Source organism: Capra hircus, chromosome 5 (assembly GCF_001704415.2).
Source record: "Capra hircus breed San Clemente chromosome 5, ASM170441v1, whole genome shotgun sequence".
In the NCBI taxonomy this organism is placed as follows: domain Eukaryota; kingdom Metazoa; phylum Chordata; class Mammalia; order Artiodactyla; family Bovidae; genus Capra; species Capra hircus.
In genome coordinates this window covers 115,591,860-115,612,167 of record NC_030812.1, presented here as the reverse complement: position 1 = coordinate 115,612,167, position 20,308 = coordinate 115,591,860, and the positions used below count along the sequence as shown (strand labels likewise).

Sequence of the window (20,308 nt, the reverse complement as noted above, 5' to 3'; positions counted from 1 at the left end):
GGCACCCGACACTCCTGACCCCCGACCCATGTCTGCGTCTGAGACAGCGGATGGAGACTGCAGCACTCCCAGGGTCTGGGTCTTGGGCAGATTTAACACAGTGATAACCACGAGTCCTCACTGCATCAGGGACGGAGGAATGACACCTATGTCAGCAGCGGGTGGCCGCTGGAACGGCCCTCTGAGAGGCTAAGGGCCCACTGCTCACCGCGGGAGAGATCCGAGTTAGGTGAGTAAACTCTGGACTTCCTGCGGTCAGTACGTGTGCACATGTGATGGTCAGTTGGCCTCATGTCGTCCCAGGGCCATCGGGGTCACCATTTAGTGATGGCCCCATGAACTCAGACACGATGAACTGTTGGCCTGGGCCGGTTACCCAACCTGGCCGGCCCCAGGGCTCCCCACCTGTAAGCAGGAATGCTGCCACCCCCAGAGCCCCAGGGAGGTTGCCAAGAGCCAGAGCACACAGGCAAAGCCTTGGGCACAGAGCCCATGCCTCCTCCTTCATTCCCCATCAAGGGCTGTGACCCCTGGTCTCTGAAAACCTCTTAGGGAAAAGGAAAAGCCACTAGCATCCAGCCGGGAACCAAGCCACATGCCTCCCTCCTCCTTTTTGCCTTTCTCTCCCGTCCAGGGCAGGTCCCTACCCCACGCACCTCGACCCAGCCCCGCCAGCCATTCCTCTGGGACTCAGATCCCTCACATCCTACAGAAGTGCCTGCGCCCTGGCCCTGCTCTTGCTGCAGCCAGCATCTTTTACCCTCTCCTCCCTGAAGCCAAACTACGTCAGTCTCGACCAGGCTCTCCAAGTGCTGTCGTTTCCACCCCCTCCTTTGTACGTTACCTTTTAAATACACTGTGGCTGGTGGGCAAGAATGCAACTGATTATATACACCTAGCCCCATAATAGGCAGCTACCTTGCTAAACTCTTTCATTATTTCTTACAAACGTGTCTGTAGGTTGGTCTGGATTTTTCTGTGAGGTCCATCATATCAGATGTATAATCACCTAACGATAACTTCCAGGAGCCTAGGTAACACACCATGAACCCATGTGATGCCCCAGGAGCCCACGTGACCTGGGGTGGCTTGAGCGAGACGCCCCATATTTAACTTGATCACATTGACGTTCACCCTCCCTCCTCTCCCCCACGATTCTCTCTCTCTGCAAGCTCCCTTCTCTCGTCACCCTGCCGACCCAGGACCACCGCATCGCCGAGTTCTGGCCTGTCCTGAATACCAGTGCTTTCACGGAGAGTGTGGCCGCGACTTCCCCAGAAAATGCAGGGCTGGGAGACACGGCCCAGCAGGGATGGCCTTCAGGCTCAAGTGACACCTCACAGGACTCTGGGGTCTCACGGGTGTACTCTCTGATGTAATCACAAGCGTCCGGATCACGAAAGTGAGAGCTGATGTGCACAGAGCCCTGGCTCCCAAGGTGACCTTGCAGGGAGATTCCTGCTGAGGGCAAAGCAACATGCCCATGTGCTAAGCCTGGGCTCCCAGCTTTCCACCAGACTCCCAGCCTCACCCATCCCTGGAAACAGCCGCAGACACGCCGCCTGGCCCCAAGAATGGGTGGAGGACCCCTCCTTCTCCAGCACCCTGGAGAAAGGTCAGTCCACGTGAGCGCCCAGGTGGCCCCACAGGGGGTGGGGGGCAGGGTCCTCACCGGGTTCTCGGTCTGGGCGATCCGATGACAAAAGACCAGCTGGGAGGAGAAGAGCGCGGCGATGAGGTTCTTGTGGATGCCGTTTAGGTTGGGAGCGCATGCAGCGTCCGCACCAGCCGCAGGAGCACAAAGGCCAGCAGCAGCGCGGCCAGCGACAAGGACACGGCCGCGTAGGTCACGATCTTCAGAGGCAGGACCTCCCCGTGCTGCGGGCGGGTGGGCCAAGGGTGGGAGAACACGTGAGGGCCGTGGCTTTGACGGCGGCTTTTGCACAATCAAGACACACTGACGCTTAATCACGCCGACAAGGAGCCAGGGCGGCTACCATGTGGCTCTCAGGGAGCCGAAACCAGAAACGACGATGAAATGAGCCGTCGGGCTGACAGCAAAGCTCTGCAGGTGGCCCGGGGACGGCGGCCAGCCCGGGGGACGGACACAGTGCCCGTGACCTGCACGCTCAGACTCGCGCAGATGGCGACTTTCACGTTCGGTGTGTTTGCCATAGTAAAAACAGACTAAAAAGCTAAAAAAAAACCCACACATTCAAGCCTAACTCGTGCTGTCTGGCAGGGACAGAGCCAATTCTGAGCTGAGAGACCTTCAAACAGAGTCTCACTTATACAAAACAAGAGGTGTCAGAGCTGCAGGGAACCACAGTCCTCCCCTCTGATTTTTTTTTTCAAATATTTTTCAAAATAGGACACCTGTCTAGAGTCCGGCGCCCAGTGGACGTTTGGCACTTGGGAACAAACAAACCAGTTATATGGAAACTTTAGAAAGCCACTGTCCTGAACGTGCACAGAACTGTGAGCCGGGCTGCCTGGGGGAGGGAGGAGCCTGGGGGGCTGGGGGGGTGCTCAGGGCACCGACTGCTCCGGAAGTGTGGCGGCACACACTCCCCGGGGCCGGGGGCTTTCAGATGCTCTGGCTTTGCAGCACCCGGGCGTGGGGGCCCTCGATTGACACTCTCATTTAACTTCTTCTACGGGACTTCCTTCTGCTTCCTTTGCCTGCGAGGCTGCTCCTGGCGCTGCCTAGCTTCCTGGCCATCAGGGACCCCCACAACCTGCCCCTCTGTGGACACAGATGATTCACAAATTAACCCTGTCCAGGCCGCAGCCAAGTGCTTCCCGCTGGAAGTGCCCCTGCCGGAGCTTGCTGTCTAGCGCCCGAGGACGCAGTCTCTGCTGCTGAACACACCGCCCCGTCAACAGCCTTGCGGCTGACTCATCCCAGAGAACGCGACAGACACGTGGGCCGCTGCAGACCGGGATCCCAGGAGGAGCACAGCCCCGCCGGCTGGCCCACCCTGCCCAGGCCCCACGGACTCATCCGAGGCCCACAGAGGTCACTGAAGACTGGAGGTTAAACGTCAGCTGCCCACTGCTCTGTGGCTGCTGACCAAGCCTCCTCTGTCCTCCCAGGGCCGGTGTGTATGGCATCGAGGGAAATAACTCTATTGTCCCGCCGGTCTCATCCCTAAAATTCTCCATGCAGCAGAAACCGCATTACCTAACAGGCTGCCGAGCACCCTGCTTTTGAAGTGAGGTGTATATTCCAGGAGTTTCCTTCCAGCCTGAGGTTTGGGGCGGCCATCACAGTTTTTAACTTACAAGGTGGCCTCTCTGAAAACCCCTTCCAGGGGGTTTTCTTATGGGAGTCCTACAACAGTCTGGCCAGTTCTCCCGGAACAGTTTGCAATTGTGGCGTCGGTTTGTTCAGAGCCCTTAGGAGAGGCAGAGCTCGCAAAGGGGTCGGTGTGGGGCCAGGCTGATTTTCCAGAGGGATGGGTCCCTGGACACCCTAGCCAGGTGGGCAGGGACGGCCCTGGGGTGGTGCCCACCTCACGCCGGGAGACGTCCATGAGCACGGCTGAGCTGGCGGCGTGGCGCTGCACCAGCAGGCGACGTGGGTCCGGTTCCGGGACAGCAGCTCACAGCCTTTGGCAGACCACCCTCCAGTCCCGCCGGTGCTGCAGAGGAAAAGGGGTGAGGAGGGGCCTCCGAGGCCCTCCCGCCCCGCTGGAGCCCAGGCAAACGTCCTTGCTGCGCCCTGGCCAGGCGCCACTGTCCCAGACCGCAGCCTGGCCGCCCCGGCGACCGTGTGAACCCTCTCCCTCCCCTTCCAGGCCTCTAACAGCGCACCCGCGGAAGTTCACGCCTCATGCCCCATCCAGCAGTGAAACTTCAGCGGGTGTCAGGGGCCTCTTTGTTGGAGACACTAGTCAGTTGTTCAAACAGCCACTTTGCACTCAGTCTCCTTTGGAATCTCAGTGATTTAAGAAGCAACCTGGTGCGTCCCTCCACACTGCTCATCTTCAGATCGCACATGGTTTTATGGCAGCTGCCTGGAAGCGGGGCCCCCTTATTACCCTCTTTTTACTGAAGGGAAGCCCCAGATACAGGCTGCCGCAAGGCCTGCCCTCCTGACTCTGGGAAAGCCGAGTGACGTCTCTGATCCTTAGTCTATTCATCTGCGAAATGGGATGTGAAGGCTCACACGCATTTGCCAAGAACGTGAAGGTCCGAGCCGGCAGGTGCAGCACAAAGGAGGGCGGATCATTAGTGCACCGGGCCTGACGGCCAGGTCTACGTTTTGGTAAACGGACGGTGGTGATAGGGAAGAGGGTGGGTAGGGCTGAGCCTGGAGGTCAGAGGGGCATCAGGACGGCATCTTCCTGGGGTCAAGGGTGGAGCCGCGGCCAGGACGGGGCAGGAGGAGAGGCCCAGGTGTCTGGACCATGCGGACATGGAGGGAGGGGGCGGGGGCGGGGGCGCGATGCCTCGAGGGTCCAGAAGGGGGCGCCACCAGGTGAGCTGCAAACAGCGGCGGGTCTGGGGGAGCCTGGACACTCCGGTCCTTAGGGGCTGAGGAAAGTGCAGAGCTGGGCGTGGGGGGCCAGCCCTCACTGCAGGAGGAAGCGTGTCTGTGAACATGGACGGCCCGGAGAGCATGCAGTGTTAGGAAAAAGGCACACCACTACTGGCTCGCTGGTCCGGGGGCCCTTGCAGGTTAGAGCTCTCACTTCTCTGACCCTCCGGAGGAGGGTGTTAGGGAGAGAGGCAGGGCGTCCAAGCAGATGACCTTGAGAGGGCTCCATGATGACCCTGGCGGCTCGCCAGGCCTGGCACAGAGGATGGGCCCGTATTTGCCAGGCTCCCAGGGCAGGCGGGGCGCTGGGCTGCCCCTCTGTACCCGCCGGGCTCAGCACACTTCTCCCTGCCCGCGTGTCCCCTATCCCTGCATCAGCCGGGGGCAGGGGGAGGTGGCTGCGTGACTCAGGGCAAAACACCTCAAGGGTGTCTTTGAGTGGTCTGAACAGAGGGACGGAGAGCTGGCGACGGGCCACTCCTCGCAACCAAACCCGGCGTGAGAAACGCTCAGGGGCTGTTGCTGGCTTCAAGCTCTGACTCACCAGCCCCTGGAAGGAGAGCTGAACGGCCTCCACGCGCTGGTGAGCACAAATAAGAGGAATGCCGTGCACACAATTCTGGGGCTTGGCGCCGCGCCTGGTTTTGATGGGCTTTCTGTAAACTGAAGTCCCCTCTCCGGGCGAGGTTTTCATCTCCCAGATTACCGGCAGGTGGAAATGATTTATCGTGCAGCAGAGTTTGCCTTTGTTCTGTTTCTGGAAAAGGTAGTACCTTTGGTGCAGAACCCCTGCATGTATGGTCTCATTACATTTTAAAACATCGGCTTCTGACACATGGGGACTTTTCTCCCCCCAAAGGAGGTTTTGTGGGTTTACTTTTCATGTTTATATAAGGCAGCACACCCAGCCTCTTCCCTCTTCTTCATTCTGCTGAGCCAACCATGGGTCAAAGGTGGCTCAGTGGTAAAGAATTCTCCTGCCAGCATTCTCCTGGAGACGCAAGGTTCAATCCCTGGGTCAAGAAGATCCCCTGGAGAAGGAAATGGCAACCCACTCCAGTATTCTTGCCTGGAGAATCCTGTGGACAGAGGAGCCTGGTGGGCTATAGTCCACGGGGTCGCAAAGAGTCAGACACAGCTGAGCACACACACATGAGCTTTGCACAGCGGGCTGGGGGTTGGTATGGGGCGGACCCAGCCTTAGGCTTACCCTTTGCTGGCCAGGCTGACGGCTCTGCCCATCCCTAAGGGTGGACTCGCCCATTTCCTGTGCAGCATCAGAGGCAGAGGGTATGTCTCTAGCCATCACCTAAGATTCTATCTTTGCTTCTGCTTGGGTTCCCACTTTGTGCTGCATTTGAGACGCTTACTCCTTGGAAGGAAAGCTATGATCAACCCTAGATAGCATATTCAAAAGCAGAGACATTACTTTGCCGACTAAGGTCCGTCTAGTCAAGGCTATGGTTTTTCCTGTGGTCATGTATGGATGTGAGAGTTGGACTGTGAAGAAGGCTGAGCGCCAAAGAACTGATGCTTTTGAACTGTGGTGTTGGAGAAGACTCTTGAGAGTCCCTTGGACTGCAAGGAGATCCAACCAGTCCATTCTGAAGGAGATCAGCCCTGGGATTTCTTTGGAAGGAATGATGCTAAAGCTGAAGCTCCAGTACTTTGGCCACCTCATGCGAAGAGTTGACTCATTGGAAAAGACTCTGATGCTGGGAGGGATTGGGGGCAGGAGGAGAAGGGGACGACCGAGGCTGAGATGGCTGGATGGCATCATGGACTCGATGGACGTGAGTCTGAGTGATCTCCGGGAGTTGTTGATGGACAGGGAGGCCTGGCGTGCTGCTATTCATAGGGTCGCAAGGAGTTGGACATGACTGAGGGACTGAACTGAACTGAACTGAATCCTAAAAAGGGTCCCTCCCACATCTCCGGGCTTCTGTTGCTGGAGAGAACACCGGGGGGACCCAATGGCAGGTGGCACTGGTGCTTCCAACAAGCCTGGGCCCTGGGGACCCCTCACGGGGAGGCTGCCTAGGACTGAGCAGAGAGGCCTCGGCGTGCATCAAGCGGTGGCCCTCGGTCTCCAACTCGGTGTCCGTTAGGACGGAAGTGTCTCCTTGGCACAGACGCTGAGACCCGGGGAGGTTGGGCTGGCCAGACAGCAGTGAGGATTGGACAGGATGTCTCAGGGGGCGTGGCTCAGCTAGGTGTAGCTCTACAGGGGCGTGGCTCCACGGTGGGGTGTGGTACCCCTCGGGGGCGTGGCTCTACAGAGGGCGTGGCTCCGCAGGGGTCGGTGGGACCCCGCAGGGGTGGCCAGGGACTTTCTCCTTTCTCCCCCTATCTGTCCTTCCTCTGCTCTCCTGCCAGTCCAGCCTCCTGGGACCTTGAGGGAGGCCTGCCCCGCTGCTGGGCCTTGGGTTCCCGGACCGGGCAGCCAGCCCCCTCGCCAGCAGGACGGGTGAGGCTGCTCTGGGCCAAGGCAGAGGCCTTGAGGTTCCGTCCCTGGGCACCTGGGACTGGATGTGCGCCGATGGCCTCAGGCTGGATGCCCCGATCCCACAGTGCCCCAGCCCCGCCCCCCCACCACTACCTTCCTCCTGTTCTCACCCCACCTTCGGTGTCCAGGGACTCAGGGCTGGTCGCCAAGGCCCCCAGAGGCCGGGAAGCTGAGGCCTCGACTGTGGAGGTTGACTTTCTCTTCCCGACACTTGGCCCCACCAGCCCGGGACAGAAACATAACAAACGCTGCCCACCCTGCTTTCTTCCCTGGGAGGCACAGGCCCTGACAAATCAGCACAGGCACGGTGACTTCTTTCTTATTTGAAGGCGAGGTCACAGGCCTGAGACTCCTCACCAGCCGCGGAGACCTGCAGGGGAGTCCAAGTGGTGGATGAAGGCCACACTCAGCATCGGGGCCACAGCCTGAGCTGTCTCCATGACATGTATTTTTTAGTGTTAAATGAAATGTCAACAGAAAAAAATTTGGAGCCACGAGGTGAAAATACAAATTTCTAGCTTCTGATAAAAACTCCCGAGGCTGTGTGCACCCATCACCCCGGGTTAGGCTCACCTGTGGCTCTGGGTTGGGGGGCAGGTGTCCTGGGGCCCCCAGGCACCTTACGCCCTGTGCTCTGTTCCGCGTGGGGAGCCTGAGGTGCTGGCACTGTTGGCGCTCAGCTGCACCTGGGTCAATCAGGGAAAACGACTGAGCTACTTTCCTTTCTCAGACCTGCGTGCCCTCTTGTTTGCAGAGTCCTGGATTCGATCCCTCCCCAGGGCCCTACCCCCAGCTCCCCCAGCCCCCCAGCCCCCAGCCCCTCCCGTCTGGTCCTCACCCCGCCCCATGCCCCCAGCCCCACCCCCGGCGCCGCCAGCCCTGTCCCGAGCCGCTGGCCGGCAGCCCACCGCGCTGGGTCGCGGGCCGCACTCAGCCGCCGCCTCTCCCGCAGTTCCTGTGCACGGTGATCGCATCCTCCTGCACTACGTCTACATGAGCACCTTCGCCTGGACCTTCGTGGAAAGCCTGCACGTCTACCGCATGCTGACCGAGGTGCGCAACATCGACGCGGGGCCCATGCGCTTCTATTACGTGGTGGGCTGGGGCGTCCCGGCCATCGTCACAGGTGAGCATGCGCAGAGCTGGCTACGCCCGGCCGGGCGCCCGCGGGGCATCGCAGGGGCCCGCGTCAGCGCCCCCAGGTGCTGGCGGGGGAGCTCTCCGGCCTCCTCCTGGGCACCCAGCACCCACCTCTGCTGACAGGAGTGTGATCACTCCAGTGTCCCCTGTCAGGTGTGAGCGCATTGAGGGCTGGGCTCAGGCCATCAGGGTTCTTTCTGGCACCGAACAGACAAAAACGCCCATGTCTGCCGGCTTTGTGGACAGATGGGTGAGTGGATGGATGGTGAATGACGGACAGATGGATGGGTGGACAGGTTGGTGAGTGGGTGGATGGATGGATGGGTGGGTAGGATGGATGGATGAGTGGTTGGATCAGTGGGTGGATGGAGAGATGGGTGGATGGATGGATGGGGTGGGTAGGATGGATGGATGAGTGGTTGGATCAGTGGGGTGGAGGATGGGTGGATGGATGGATGGGTGGAGTAGGATGGAGGATGAGTGGTGGATCAGTGGGGGATGGATGGGTGAGTAGGATGGGGTGGATGGATGGATGGATGAGTGGTTGGATCAGTGGGTGGAGAGATGGGTGGATGGATGGGTGGATGGGTGGATGAGTGGCTGGATCAGTGGGTGGAGAGATGGGTGGATGGATGGGTGGATGGGTGGATGAGTGGCTGGATCAGTGGGTGGAGAGATGGGTGGATGGATGGATGGGTGGTTGGATCAGTGGGTGGATGGATGGTGGTGGATGGATGGGTGGATGGATGGATGGATGAGTGGTTGGATCAGTGGGTGGGAGAGATGGGTGGATGGATGGATGGGTGGATGGATGGATGGATGAGTGGTTGGATCAGTGGGTGGAGAGATGGGTGGATGGGTGGATGGGTGGATGAGGGATTGGATCAGTGGGTGGAGAGATGGGTGGATGGATGGATGGGTGGGTAGGATGGATGGATGAGTGGTTGGATCAGTGGGCGGGTGGATGAATAAGTAGGGTGGATGGATGGATGGGTGGATGGATGGGGTGGGTGGGATGAGTGGTTGGATCAGTGGATGGATGGAGAGATGGATGGATGGATGGGTGGGGTGGGTGGGGTAAGGATGGATGGATGAGTGGTTAGGATGGGATGGATGGATGGAGGATGGATGGATGGATGGGTGGTTGGGATCATGGGTGGAGAGATGGGTGGATGGATGGATGGGTGGATGAGTGGTTGGATCATGGGTGTGAGGTTGTGGATGGGTGGATGATGGAGTGGTGGAAATGCGATGTTGGTGGATGTGAGATGGATGTGGTGATGTGATGTGATCATGTGATGGATGATGGTGGATGTGTTGATCAGTGATGAGATGTGGATGTGCATGTGTGGTGGATGAGTGGATCGTGTGGTGAGTTAATGCATGAGCAGACAGTGGCACTTCCTCAGCACACTTCTCTAAACATGAGGAAGTCAAAGCTTGCTTCCTGTGGGGAGCGATCCCCACTGGTATCACAGCAGGTGAGGGGCACCCGCTCTCCTCGCAGCCCCACCAGACATGGAGTCTGAGGCTGGGGCAGTGGGAGAAGGGGCAGTTGCTGCCCCGGGCCTCTGTCCAGCAGCCACACTGGGGTCAGAGCCAGGGCCGATCACCGTGCCTCCTGGTTTCCACGGCAGCATCTCCGACTGCTCTGCTCTGCTCTCCCCTGTCCTGCTCCCGCCCGGACAGTCTGGGCAATGTGCTCTCCTGTTGTGAGCCCTCTCCCTGGGCCCCCAGGGACCCCGAGTGGCCACTGTCACCTCTGTCCAGGGCTGCCAGGGGGCAGTGGGGCCTCCCGTGCTGGCAGCCACCCCTCTCGACCCAGAGAGTGACCCTGGCAGACACCACGCCGCGTGTGTCTGGCCAGCTCGGGAGAAAGGTGCTGAGTCCGGTGGTCTCTGAGCCCCAAAGCCTGGGAAGAACAAGGGCTCAGAGCAGCTGGTTTCAAAGGCCCCCCACTGCCCATCTACTGAGCCTCTGAAGCCAAGACTGGTCCTGCTTGGACACTCAGGACACACCTCATCTTGAATTTCACCTTCAATCTGCCCAGAGCCTCAATTATTATTATTATTATTTTTTTAATTAGCAAATTAACCTCAGAGACCAGAGTGTCAGATTTTATTTACATTAAATTCTATGAAGAGGAGTGAAGAAGTCAGGTCGGAATTATTTGCCAATTTGCTTATTTTACAAAGCAAAGAGCTAAAAGTTTGCCATCTGGTTTTCGGGGCTTCCCAGGTGGCTCAGACAGTAAAGAAACTGCCTGCAGTGCAGAAGACCAGGTTCGATCTCTGGGTCAGGAAGATCCCCTGGAGGAGGGCATGGCACCCCACTGCAGTACGTTTGCCTGGAGAATCCCATGGACAGAGGAGCCTGGCGGGCTACAGTCCATGGGGTCGCAAAGAGTCAGACACGACTGAGTGACTAACACTTTTCTGTGCCCCCAGTAAACTTAGAGTGTGGCTTCCAGTCTGTAATGTAACCCGTGGCCGGTTATCCATGGCCTGGGGCCGTAGTAGTAGGTATGGTGGGAAAGGAGTTCGCTGCACGCACGGGTGACGTCCCACCTGTAGACGAGCCCCAGTCCCTGATGGGCAGCCCCAGGGCCACGCTCAGGGAGCTTATGTCCTGGCCGGCGTGGGCTGAGGTTTAAGCACGGGTGTTCTCACTTCAGGGCTTCCGAGACAAAGTCCCACACACTGGGGGGCTTAAAAGACAAACAGAAGCTGCTTCTCTCACAGGCCTGGAGGCCAGAGTACAGAATCAAGGTGTGGGCAGGATGCTCTCTTCCGGAGGCCCCAGGGGTAGTCTGCCCCCTCTGGTCCCCTGGCTGCTGGCAGCCTGGCCTTGTGGCTGCGTCCCTCCCGTCTCTCCTCCCCCATGTCTGTGTCTAGACCTCCATCTCCTACTTCTTTGGATGGAGCTGCTGCTGCTGCTAAGTCGCTTCAGTCGTGTCCGATTCTGTGCGACCCCATAGACGGCAGCCCACCAGGCTCCCGTCCCTGGGATTCTCCAGGCAAGAACACTGGAGTGGGTTGCCATTTCCTTCTCCAATGCATGAAAGTGAAAAGTAAAAGTGAAGTCGCTCAGTCGTGTCCAACTCTTCTCTACCCCATCATGGACTGCAGCCCACGAGGCTCCTCTGTCCATGGGGTTTTCCGGGCAAGAGCACTGGAGTGAGGCGCCCTGCCTTCTCCGAGGGCCCACCCTAAATCCAGGATGGCCTCATCTTAGATCCTCAGCGCACTTCCATCTGCCAAGACCATATTTCCAAAAAGGCCACATTCAGAGGTTCAGGGTACACCATTCAGGCTGCTCCGAGACAGCCACATGGGAGGTCACGGAGCCGAGGCCACACCAAGCCCCTACTGGGACACTCGGGACCTTCATAGAAGAAACTCGAGCCCCCACGAAGGGCTCCTGCGCCGGTGGACTCGAGCTGGGTCCACGTGGTCGCTCCAAGTGGGGCCGTCCTCACCTGCGAGCCGGAGGCACTGAGCCCTGGCTCACATCACGGGCACTGTTGGCCCCAGGCTGGCCCGAGGCGCGCCATGAGGGGGCCAGCAGGAGGCCGCCCCATGTAGGCGGCCTGTCTCTCCAAGGACGAGGACTGCCCACGGGGAGAGAGGCCGCCCTCAGTGCCCTTTCACCTCACACCCTCTCCTGGTCGACCCTGATCCGGGCAAGGGCACTGCCAGTGCAGAAATGCCACTCCTCTAAGGCGGCTCTGCGGTCTCAGTTCAGACCGTTCACGTTTCTAACTCGCTTTAAGAACAGTTTCGGGTGCTTTCCTTTTTTTTACCACCTAAGCCTCTTGCAAAAGAACTTAAGGCGGTTCCCGGTACCTCGGCTGGAACGAGGCGTGGTTCCGGCCCATGTGGACCCCACTCCAGCCCGGCCCGGCCTCGGGTCAGTCCCCGGCCAGCTCTGCCCCCATCAGGTCTCCCACATCCTGGGCCCTGGGGACACACGCCCCCAGCCCCGCAGCCTGGTTCCTCTGAGCCTTCCAGGGCGGAGGGTCCTGCCTGGGGGGCTGGGGACACCCCAGTTGTGGCCACCCCCCGTTGGGCCGGCCCTCACTCATCCCCTGCCTGTTGTCCAGGACTTGCAGTGGGCCTGGACCCGCAGGGCTACGGAAACCCGGACTTCTGCTGGCTGTCCCTCCGAGACACGCTGATCTGGAGCTTCGCGGGGCCCATTGGGACCGTGATAGTCGTGAGTGCTCAGAAGCCCGGATTCTCAGGGGCGTGGGAGGCCGGGTGCCCCTCGCCTGAGTTGAGTGGTGTTGAGAGCCCATGGGTTACTGGCTCCACTGGCCATCTGGATGGGACTGGAGGGGCTGACCTCCTGGTGATGCAGCTGTGTCCTCAGACCCGTGGGCTCCAGGCTTTGGTCCACGTCCACGTTCACCCAGACCATTCAGCATCTGCCCCCAGCAGGCTCCTGGGCCCTGAGGGCTCATCTCAGGGGCACACCGCACCACCCGCCCCGAGATGAGGGCTGAAGACCTTCAGAAGCCTTTGGGTTGTGAAGGTGTGCTGTGACGGTACCGTGAGGCTGCCACCTAACTTTGGGATTTTCTGTTTGTTTTTTTCTCAGGTCAACACAGTCATTTTTGTCCTGTCTGCAAAGGTTTCCTGCCAGAGGAAGCGCCATTATTATGAAAGAAAACGGGTCGTGTAAGTTGGTGCTAAACCCGGGTGGTGGGCGGGACTGGAGCCAGCCCCTTCTGAGACTCCCGCCGGGCAGAGCCTGTGAACATGCCCGTCACCCAGCGGGTCAGCTGCTGGCTTTTCCGGGCCAGGTCAGGGGGTTAAGCAGTGGGGCTTGGCGGCCACAGTGGGGAGCGGGCGGCTGCGTCTGACCATGTCTGGGCTGAGCCCGGTGGGGCCTGGGGCGGATGGCAGCCTGGACCAGGGAGGGGGCGCGCTGGACCCCAGAGGTTTTCGGGGTGCAGGACACCCAGGGCTTGGTGGCAGAGTCCCCGAGGGGAGACGGATGAGCAGTGACGCCTGGTATGCTCACCTGGGACTGGCTGGGGTGGGGGTGGGGGGACAGAGACAGCAGATGGCGGAGGTGCCTGGGGTGGGGGTGGGGCGGAACGTTCCAGGCGGTGGTGATGATGGTGATGGTGATGGTGATGTTGGTGCCTCAGGAGGGGAGGCGCTCGCCCAGCGAGAGGACGCACAGCACAGCGAGAGTGGGGACCCCGCAGAGGGCGCCTCCAGTGTTTGGGGGCTGGACCAGGGCGGGGGACCCACAGAACAGCCTTGGGGAGGCAGGGCAGCAGCTGAGAGTGCAGCGTGGGGCCCAGAAGCCACGAAATGGTCAGAGCAGGGGTGACCACTGGGCCGAGCGACCCAAGCTGGGGGCCAGGAACGGGACAGTGTGCGAGGAGGGGCTTCGAGGCAACAGGAAGCTCCTGTCCATGCACCCCCTGGAGGAGCAAGTCTGAAACGGCTGTAGAGGGGCGGAGACCCGGGGCAGGGAATGCAGGGCAGCCTGGTCATCGGCTCCACCGCGCTTCACCGCCTCCACCACGCCCATGCACCTTTCCGAGCACTTAACTCACCTCAACACACATGGTCCCGCCACCCCCACGACCCCACTAGGGGTGAACCTCGCCAGCCCCCTGACAGCTGGGGAGACAGAGGCAGGGAGCGGGGAGCCCTAGCGAGTAGCCTGCACGGGGCCCCTGACACCCCTCTTCTTGCCCCTCACCTCCGCCGGGTCCAGGGAAACTCCCAGGCGGTGCACCAGGCTCCCCAGGTCGCTGTGGACACGGCCCGTCCCCCGTCTTGGCCTGCAGCTTCTTGTTTACCTCAGTTCAGTTCAGCTGCTCAGTCATGTCTGATTCTTTGCAACCCCATGGACCACAGCATTCAAGGCCTCCCTGTCCATCACCAACTCCGGGAGTTTACCCAAACTCATGTGCATCGAGTCGGTGATGCCATCTAACCATCTCATCCTCTGTCGTCCCCTTCTCCTGCCTTCAGTCTTCCCCAGCATCAGGGCCTTTTCCAATGAAAAGACCTTCCTCTTTGCTGGTTAAGTCCTCGCCTGCGTTTCACCTCCCCGCTCAGCTCCACCTGCCTTTTCCCGTGTGAAGCTCGTGGTAGATGCTTGGAGACGGGGTGGGAAGGAACCGGGCGGTGATGGCGGAGGGGCGGGGCCTGCCCGACACTCAGCCGTTGCCCCGCCCCCAGCGCCCTCCTGAGGACCGCCTTTCTGCTGCTGCTGCTCGTCAGCGCCACCTGGCTGCTGGGGCTGCTGGCTGTGAACGGAGACGCGCTCGCCTTCCACTACCTCTTCGCCGTCTTCAGCTGCTTACAGGTGGGCGGCCGGGGAGCGACCCGGCGGGGCCGGCCCTGGGGCGGTCAGGGCTCACCCGTGCTGCTTCCTGCCCCCCCGGAGACCCTTGACATGCCATCCAGGCTGCGTCCTGGCTCTCCGGACACACAGGACCACGCCGCGGCTGTCTGGCTGGTGTCACCACGGTGTGTGCGGGGCTATGGCAACGCCTCGTGGCCCTGCTGCCAAAGATGAGCCTGCCGCTGCAAACGCAGCTCGGCCCGCAGCAGCCCCCGCCCAGGGAACCCGCTCCACGGCCCCGTGTCTGTCAGGACGCAGTGGTCTGCTCAGCTGGAATGGGCCTCACGCTGTCCCATCCCAGTGCAGACCCCGCTGTGTCCTGAGAGTGCTGACCGTTTACAGCCCACATCGAGGACTTCCCCAGACCCTGACTGATGATTCGACACTGGGGGCCCAGATGCCCCGAGGGCTGGGGCCCAGGAGGGGGTGATCCTCCAGGCACCGGGTGGCAAGCTGCCCGCCCTTACCAGGCCCCTCCTGGAGAAATCGGAAGCGCCCAGGGCAGGGAGGCCAGGTGTGGGCCCTGCTGGGCTCCGCGGTCTCTGGGCAGGCAGGCACGTGGGGGTGGCCGCAGCCAGGCCCTGGCGTCTCCCCTGAGGCCGAGCTGCGCTGACCCCGCCCCGCCCCGCAGGGCCTGGCCGTGCTGTTGCTGCACTGCGTGTTCAACAGGGAGGTCCGGAAACACCTGAGGGGCGTGCTCGCCGGGAAGAAGCCGTACACCGACGACTCGGCCACCACGAGGGCCACCCTGCTGACGGTAGGGGGCGCCCGCGGGCCTGGGGGTGGGCCGGGCTTGAGGGGCGTCTGGACCAGATCACAGCTCCTAGGTCTCCTTCCCCACCACGTGGACGTCACAGGCCTGAACCGGAGCTGGCCGCCTTCCCTGCGGCCTGGGAGGACCAGGCCAACAGGGCGGGCTCTGTCCGGTCACAGCCCTCGGTCCCCTGAGGCCAAGGCCGGCGGGGATCCCGACCAGAGGCGGAGAGGCCGCTGTGCCCAGCGCCCGGCGGGTGCAGGCAGGCTGCTGCGTGGCACCCTGCAGAGGGGACCCAGCCGTCCCCCACGGCCCGGGGGCCTCCACTCGGCCGCTCACCAGCCCCCCGCCCTGCAGCGCTCCCTCAACTGCAACAACACGTACGGCGAGGAGCCCGACATGTTCCGCACGGCCCTGGGCGAGTCCACTGCCTCGCTGGACAGCACCACCAGGTCAGGCTGCGCCGGACGCCCTGCTGTGGCCGCGGGGGAGGAGGGCAGCTCCCAGAGCAAATGCCAGCTTTGCCGGCTCTACCCCGTCGTGTGTCCTGCTGGTTGTGTCCTGCTGGTTGGGCCCGGCAGCGCCACCCTGGCACACGCACGAGGCCAGTCACGTGTACCCCCATCCCGCGCAGGGGCGCTGAGCCCACCCTCTCCCCTTTCCAGGGACGAAGGGGGCCAGAAACTCAGCGTGTCCTCGGGGCCAGCGCGGGGTGGCCACGGGGAGCCAGATGCGTCCTTTGTCCCCAGGAGCGCCAAGAAGCCCCACGGTACGTGTCCCATGGTGGATGGTCTCCCTCTCCGGGGGCCGGCTGCCCCAAGGCCCCCATCTCTAGTCTGGGCCCAGGTGGCTCCACTCGGCCCTTGACAGGCCCCCCACCTGACCCCTCCCCAGGCCACGACTCAGACTCAGACAGCGAGCTCTCCCTAGATGAGCAGAGCAGCTCCTATGCCTCCTCGCGCTCGTCTGACAGTGAGGACGACGGGGGCGAGGCTGAGGACAAGTGGGACCCAGCCCAGGGCCCCGTGCACAGCACCCCCAAAGGTGAGCGAGCCCCAGGCCACGGCGCAGGCCTCAGCCGTGGCCCCCCGGCCCCGGGGCAGAGCTGCGGTGGCGGCAAGCACAGCCCCCTGCTCGCCGTCTGCGCAGCACGAGTAGAGCTGCTGCAGGACCCCCGCCCGCCCGAGCCGGCGAGGACTCCATGCAGCCGACCCCGCTGCTCAGGGGACACGAGGCTCCCAGAGCTGGGGGTGCAGGGGGCTTGCAGCCGGGGACCCCGTGGCAGGACCAGCCCTCCCTGGGTCCTGGCGTCCCCCCCGGGCCTGCGGGCGGGGGGCTGGGGGACAGGCTCAGCTGAGCAGGAGCGGGAGGTGGTGGGGCTCATGAGCTGAGCTGGCGGCAGCATGTTGAGGGTCTGTCTTGGCCCTCAGTGGACACCGTGGGCAACCATGTCCCGGCCGGATGGCCCGACGAGAGCCTGGCCGGGAGCGACAGCGAGGAGCCGGGAGAGCCGCCCCGCCTGAAGGTGGAGACCAAGGTCAGCGTGGAGCTGCACCTGGACGAGCAGGGCAACCACTGCGGCGAGCGCCTCCCAGCCCGGGACAGCGGGGGCCCCAGGCCTGCGGCCGTGCCGCCCAGCCAGCCCCCTGAGCAGAGAAAAGGTGCTGAGGGCCTGGGCTCCCCGAAACGGGGGGCTGGGGAGTCCCTGCTCCTCGGGGAGAGGGCCCTGGGGACGGGGTGCTCGAGAGGGCCCCCCCCCCCCCCGCAGAACACAGGGGAGTCCGAGGCGGGGGAGACCAGCAGCCGTGCCCACAGCCTCGTGTGACTGTCCCTCCCCGAGCCCCCTTCGTCCACCGCGTACAGCAGGCCCAGCCTGGCCGTGACCTCGTCCATCTCCCCCAACCCCGGACCCAGGCATCCTGAAAAACAAAGTCACCTATCCGCCACCGCTGACCGAAAAGACGCTGAAGTCGCGGCTGCGGGAGAAGCTGGCTGAGTGCGAGCAGAGCCCGGCATCTTCACGCTCGTCCTCCGTGGGCTCCAGCGACGGGCTCCGCGCCCCCGACGGCGCCATCACCGTCAAGACGCCGTGCCGGGAGCCTGGCCGTGAGCACCTCAATGGGGTGGCCATGAGCATGAGCGTGCGGGCTGGCAGCGCCCAGGCCCACGGCTCCGGCTCCGAGTGAGTAGCCTGGGCCTCGGGAGGGGCAGCGGTGGCCCCTGGCCAGCCTCCCCTCGGCTCCCCGTCTGGAGGGCGGACGCCGGGTCCGGGGGCCCGTGGCCAGGGTCTGAGCACAGGGGCGCCCAGGATGAGGCCTGAGGGCTCTGGGGGGGGGGCTTCCACCCAGGAGAGGAGCTCTGTGGGGGTCAGGAGCAATCAGTTGGAGGTGGGCCAGACTCCATCCTGGGGGCTGAGTCAGCCACACCCCTGAGTCCTGTCCAGCCCTGACATTCTAGGATGTGAGAGCATGTGGGACTAAGCATCGTCTCCTCGGCCCGGGGTCATTACTGACCCATTTTGTGGCTGAGGAGACTGAGGCTGGGGGTGGGGGGGCACCCGGCCGCAGAGGCATGGAAGTGGGCTCCAGCTCCGAACCAGTCTGCTCATCTCGCCAGATGGCCCAGGGCGGTGGGAAGACTGGACCTGGGTCTTCTAGTACATTAGCAGGACGGCCTTCCTAAGCCTAGAGCAGGAGTCTGGCTGCCGGTGGTGCTCCGTGGGCCTCTGTGAGGACGCTCAGATGGGCCTGGGCCTCCGTGGCGCTGCGGGCGGGGGGGCAGCTTCGACCTGCCCCTCCCCTGCCTGCCAGTGTCACTGTGCCCACGCGTGAGCTTGCCCCTGTGGAGCCCGCAGGCGTCCCCTGCCCCCCGAGGGGGGCTCTGCCCCCGCCCAACCTCAGACCCAGCCCCGCTGCTGGCTTCACGGGTGGCAGGGCCGTCCTCGCTGACCCTCTGCCTGCCTGCCGGCTTCTTCCCACGCGCAGAGGCAGTAACGAAACTTCAATTTGAACCATCAGGAACCCGTGAGACAAGCCCGCCACCTCCACCAGGCCTCAGTGCCGTGTGGTCGCACTCCTGGATCTCAGAGCCCCAGGGCCCCCCGCCCCGCGCGGTCAGCGAAGCAGGCCCTGAGGGCAGGGGTCCCTGCAGGGGCAGCCCCACGACTGGCGTGACTGAAGGTCTAGATGCGAAGCCCTGAGTTGTCTGGAGGCTCCGGGCCCCTCAGGCCCCGTGACAAGTGCCAGAGGCCACGGCGGGGCTTGGACTCCCAGACGGGCACAGCTCAGTCCTCAGACTGCAGACAGAGCCCAGACCGTGTGCTGGCCTGGCTGGGACCGGACCCAGCAGGAGAGCCGCCTAGAGACGAGCCGCCAGGCCGGCTGGCCAGGACTCAGGGCCCCGGGCCAGCAGCTAGCTCCACAGCCATCTGCAAAGCCGGCCCGTGCCTTAAAGCAAACCTCTTTCCTTTGTTGCAAAGGTGTAGATACTTCTGTATTTTTGTATGGAACTTTGAAAAGGTGAAAACCTCTGTATATTTTGCATCTGTACTGGGAGATCTGTGGGGGCGATCTCTCCGTTTTTTATATGAGCAAGATCGCACAGACTCCAGCCTGGAGTCTGGCATGCAACCAGCAGTAGGTATCCCAGGAAAGCAGAGATGGGACATGCGTAGGGCTTGTGCTGGACAGGGGTTCCCATGCTGCTTCCAGCCAGGAGCGCAGAGCCCATGGGCGTCACACGGGGCCGCCCCAGATGAATTTGAGCTGCTTGCCCTCGGCTCCCACCTGCTTGGTTGTGGATATGGCTCCGAGACAGGACCACGTGGGGCCGGGCAGGACTCAGGAGCCCTTCTGAGCGTGGACGCAGGAGCAAACGGCTGAGCCGGGCCCGCCGGCCAGCCCCCCTCAGCCCCGCAGGCCTCCCAGGCCCCCGGCCTGGTCGGGGCTGCTGCAGGTGGGGCTCTCCTCTGTCTCTGCCCCTGTTCTCGGCGGGACTGCAAGTGTTCACATGTCCTCGATTCAGGCGGCGGGATGAGGTCTTCCAGAATGTCACATTCCTTCGTGCCAGTTTTCCAGCTCTTTGAGGCTCCGAGGATCTCGAGGCAGGCGGGGGTCTCACCCCCCGAGTCTGACCAATCACTTCGCTTTGCTTCGAATGGCCAATTGTGCGGAGGGACAAAGCCGCCGCCGCAGCCACACTGTTCAGTGGTTACCGGGCTGTTTTGGAAACTCACACCGGACCGGCTGGGACTGCCCCTCTGCGGGCAGTTGGTGCAGCGTGGCCCGAGGGGCTGTGGAACAGGGCCCAGAATCACTCAGACACATCTCATTTCAGTGTTTCTTCTGTTCTCTAATCGGTGCCCAAATAAATGATCGGCTCAGCTGCTTCCAAATATGAGAAGCCGTAAACTATGATGAGAATCGAGTAAAATGCAAAGATGTCCATATACTGTATTGTTCTGATGGAAATGTGAGTGTTGTTCGTGGCATAGAGGAAAGCTTATCTGGTACTGGTCCAAGACCACAAGCAAAAATGAAATGAGATCCCAGAGCCCTCACAGCAAAATGAATTATAAATGTGCCTTAGCAGGGGAGTGGCCTTTTCAAGATACAAGATAATAATAGTACCTTCAAATGTTTACCATGGAGGAAGCGTTTTCTAAGCAAAAAAGAAAGTGGAAATATTTTTGAATCTTTGAACACTCCATTTTCATGCTATCCCATGTTCTTCCGCAACTGGATTTTGTCCCTTGAGATGTATTTAGTTTTTAATTTGATCAGAACTGTTACCAAAAAAGAAAAAAAAAATGTCAGTTTTATTAAGACAGGAAAAATGTAAACCTATTTTTGTGATTTAAAGACTTTATGAGAAATACTAAACACTGGAGGGTTTGTTTTTTAACAAATGTGTATTTATTAATGCTCAGAACACTGGAATTGCAACACAAATGAGGAAAGAGTCTACAATAAATTAAGATGCTTTTGAATTTACA

General features: G+C 61.4%; 1 protein-coding gene across 1 annotated transcript in view; it reads left to right on the top strand.

Annotated features, from left to right (window-relative positions):
* The window catches only part of CELSR1 (cadherin EGF LAG seven-pass G-type receptor 1), a gene marked incomplete at its 5' end in the record, with an annotated part of 158,930 nt that extends 138,622 nt beyond the window's left edge, over window positions 1–20,308 (top strand). Inside the window, 12 exon segments of the mRNA XM_018048918.1 lie at window positions 8,002–8,017; window positions 8,020–8,175; window positions 12,292–12,404; window positions 12,789–12,868; window positions 14,396–14,522; window positions 15,193–15,318; window positions 15,673–15,767; window positions 15,981–16,084; window positions 16,210–16,359; window positions 16,746–16,976; window positions 17,230–17,497; window positions 18,300–20,308. Of these exon segments, the coding sequence (XP_017904407.1) occupies window positions 8,002–8,017; window positions 8,020–8,175; window positions 12,292–12,404; window positions 12,789–12,868; window positions 14,396–14,522; window positions 15,193–15,318; window positions 15,673–15,767; window positions 15,981–16,084; window positions 16,210–16,359; window positions 16,746–16,976; window positions 17,230–17,497; window positions 18,300–18,324 (1,491 nt within the window).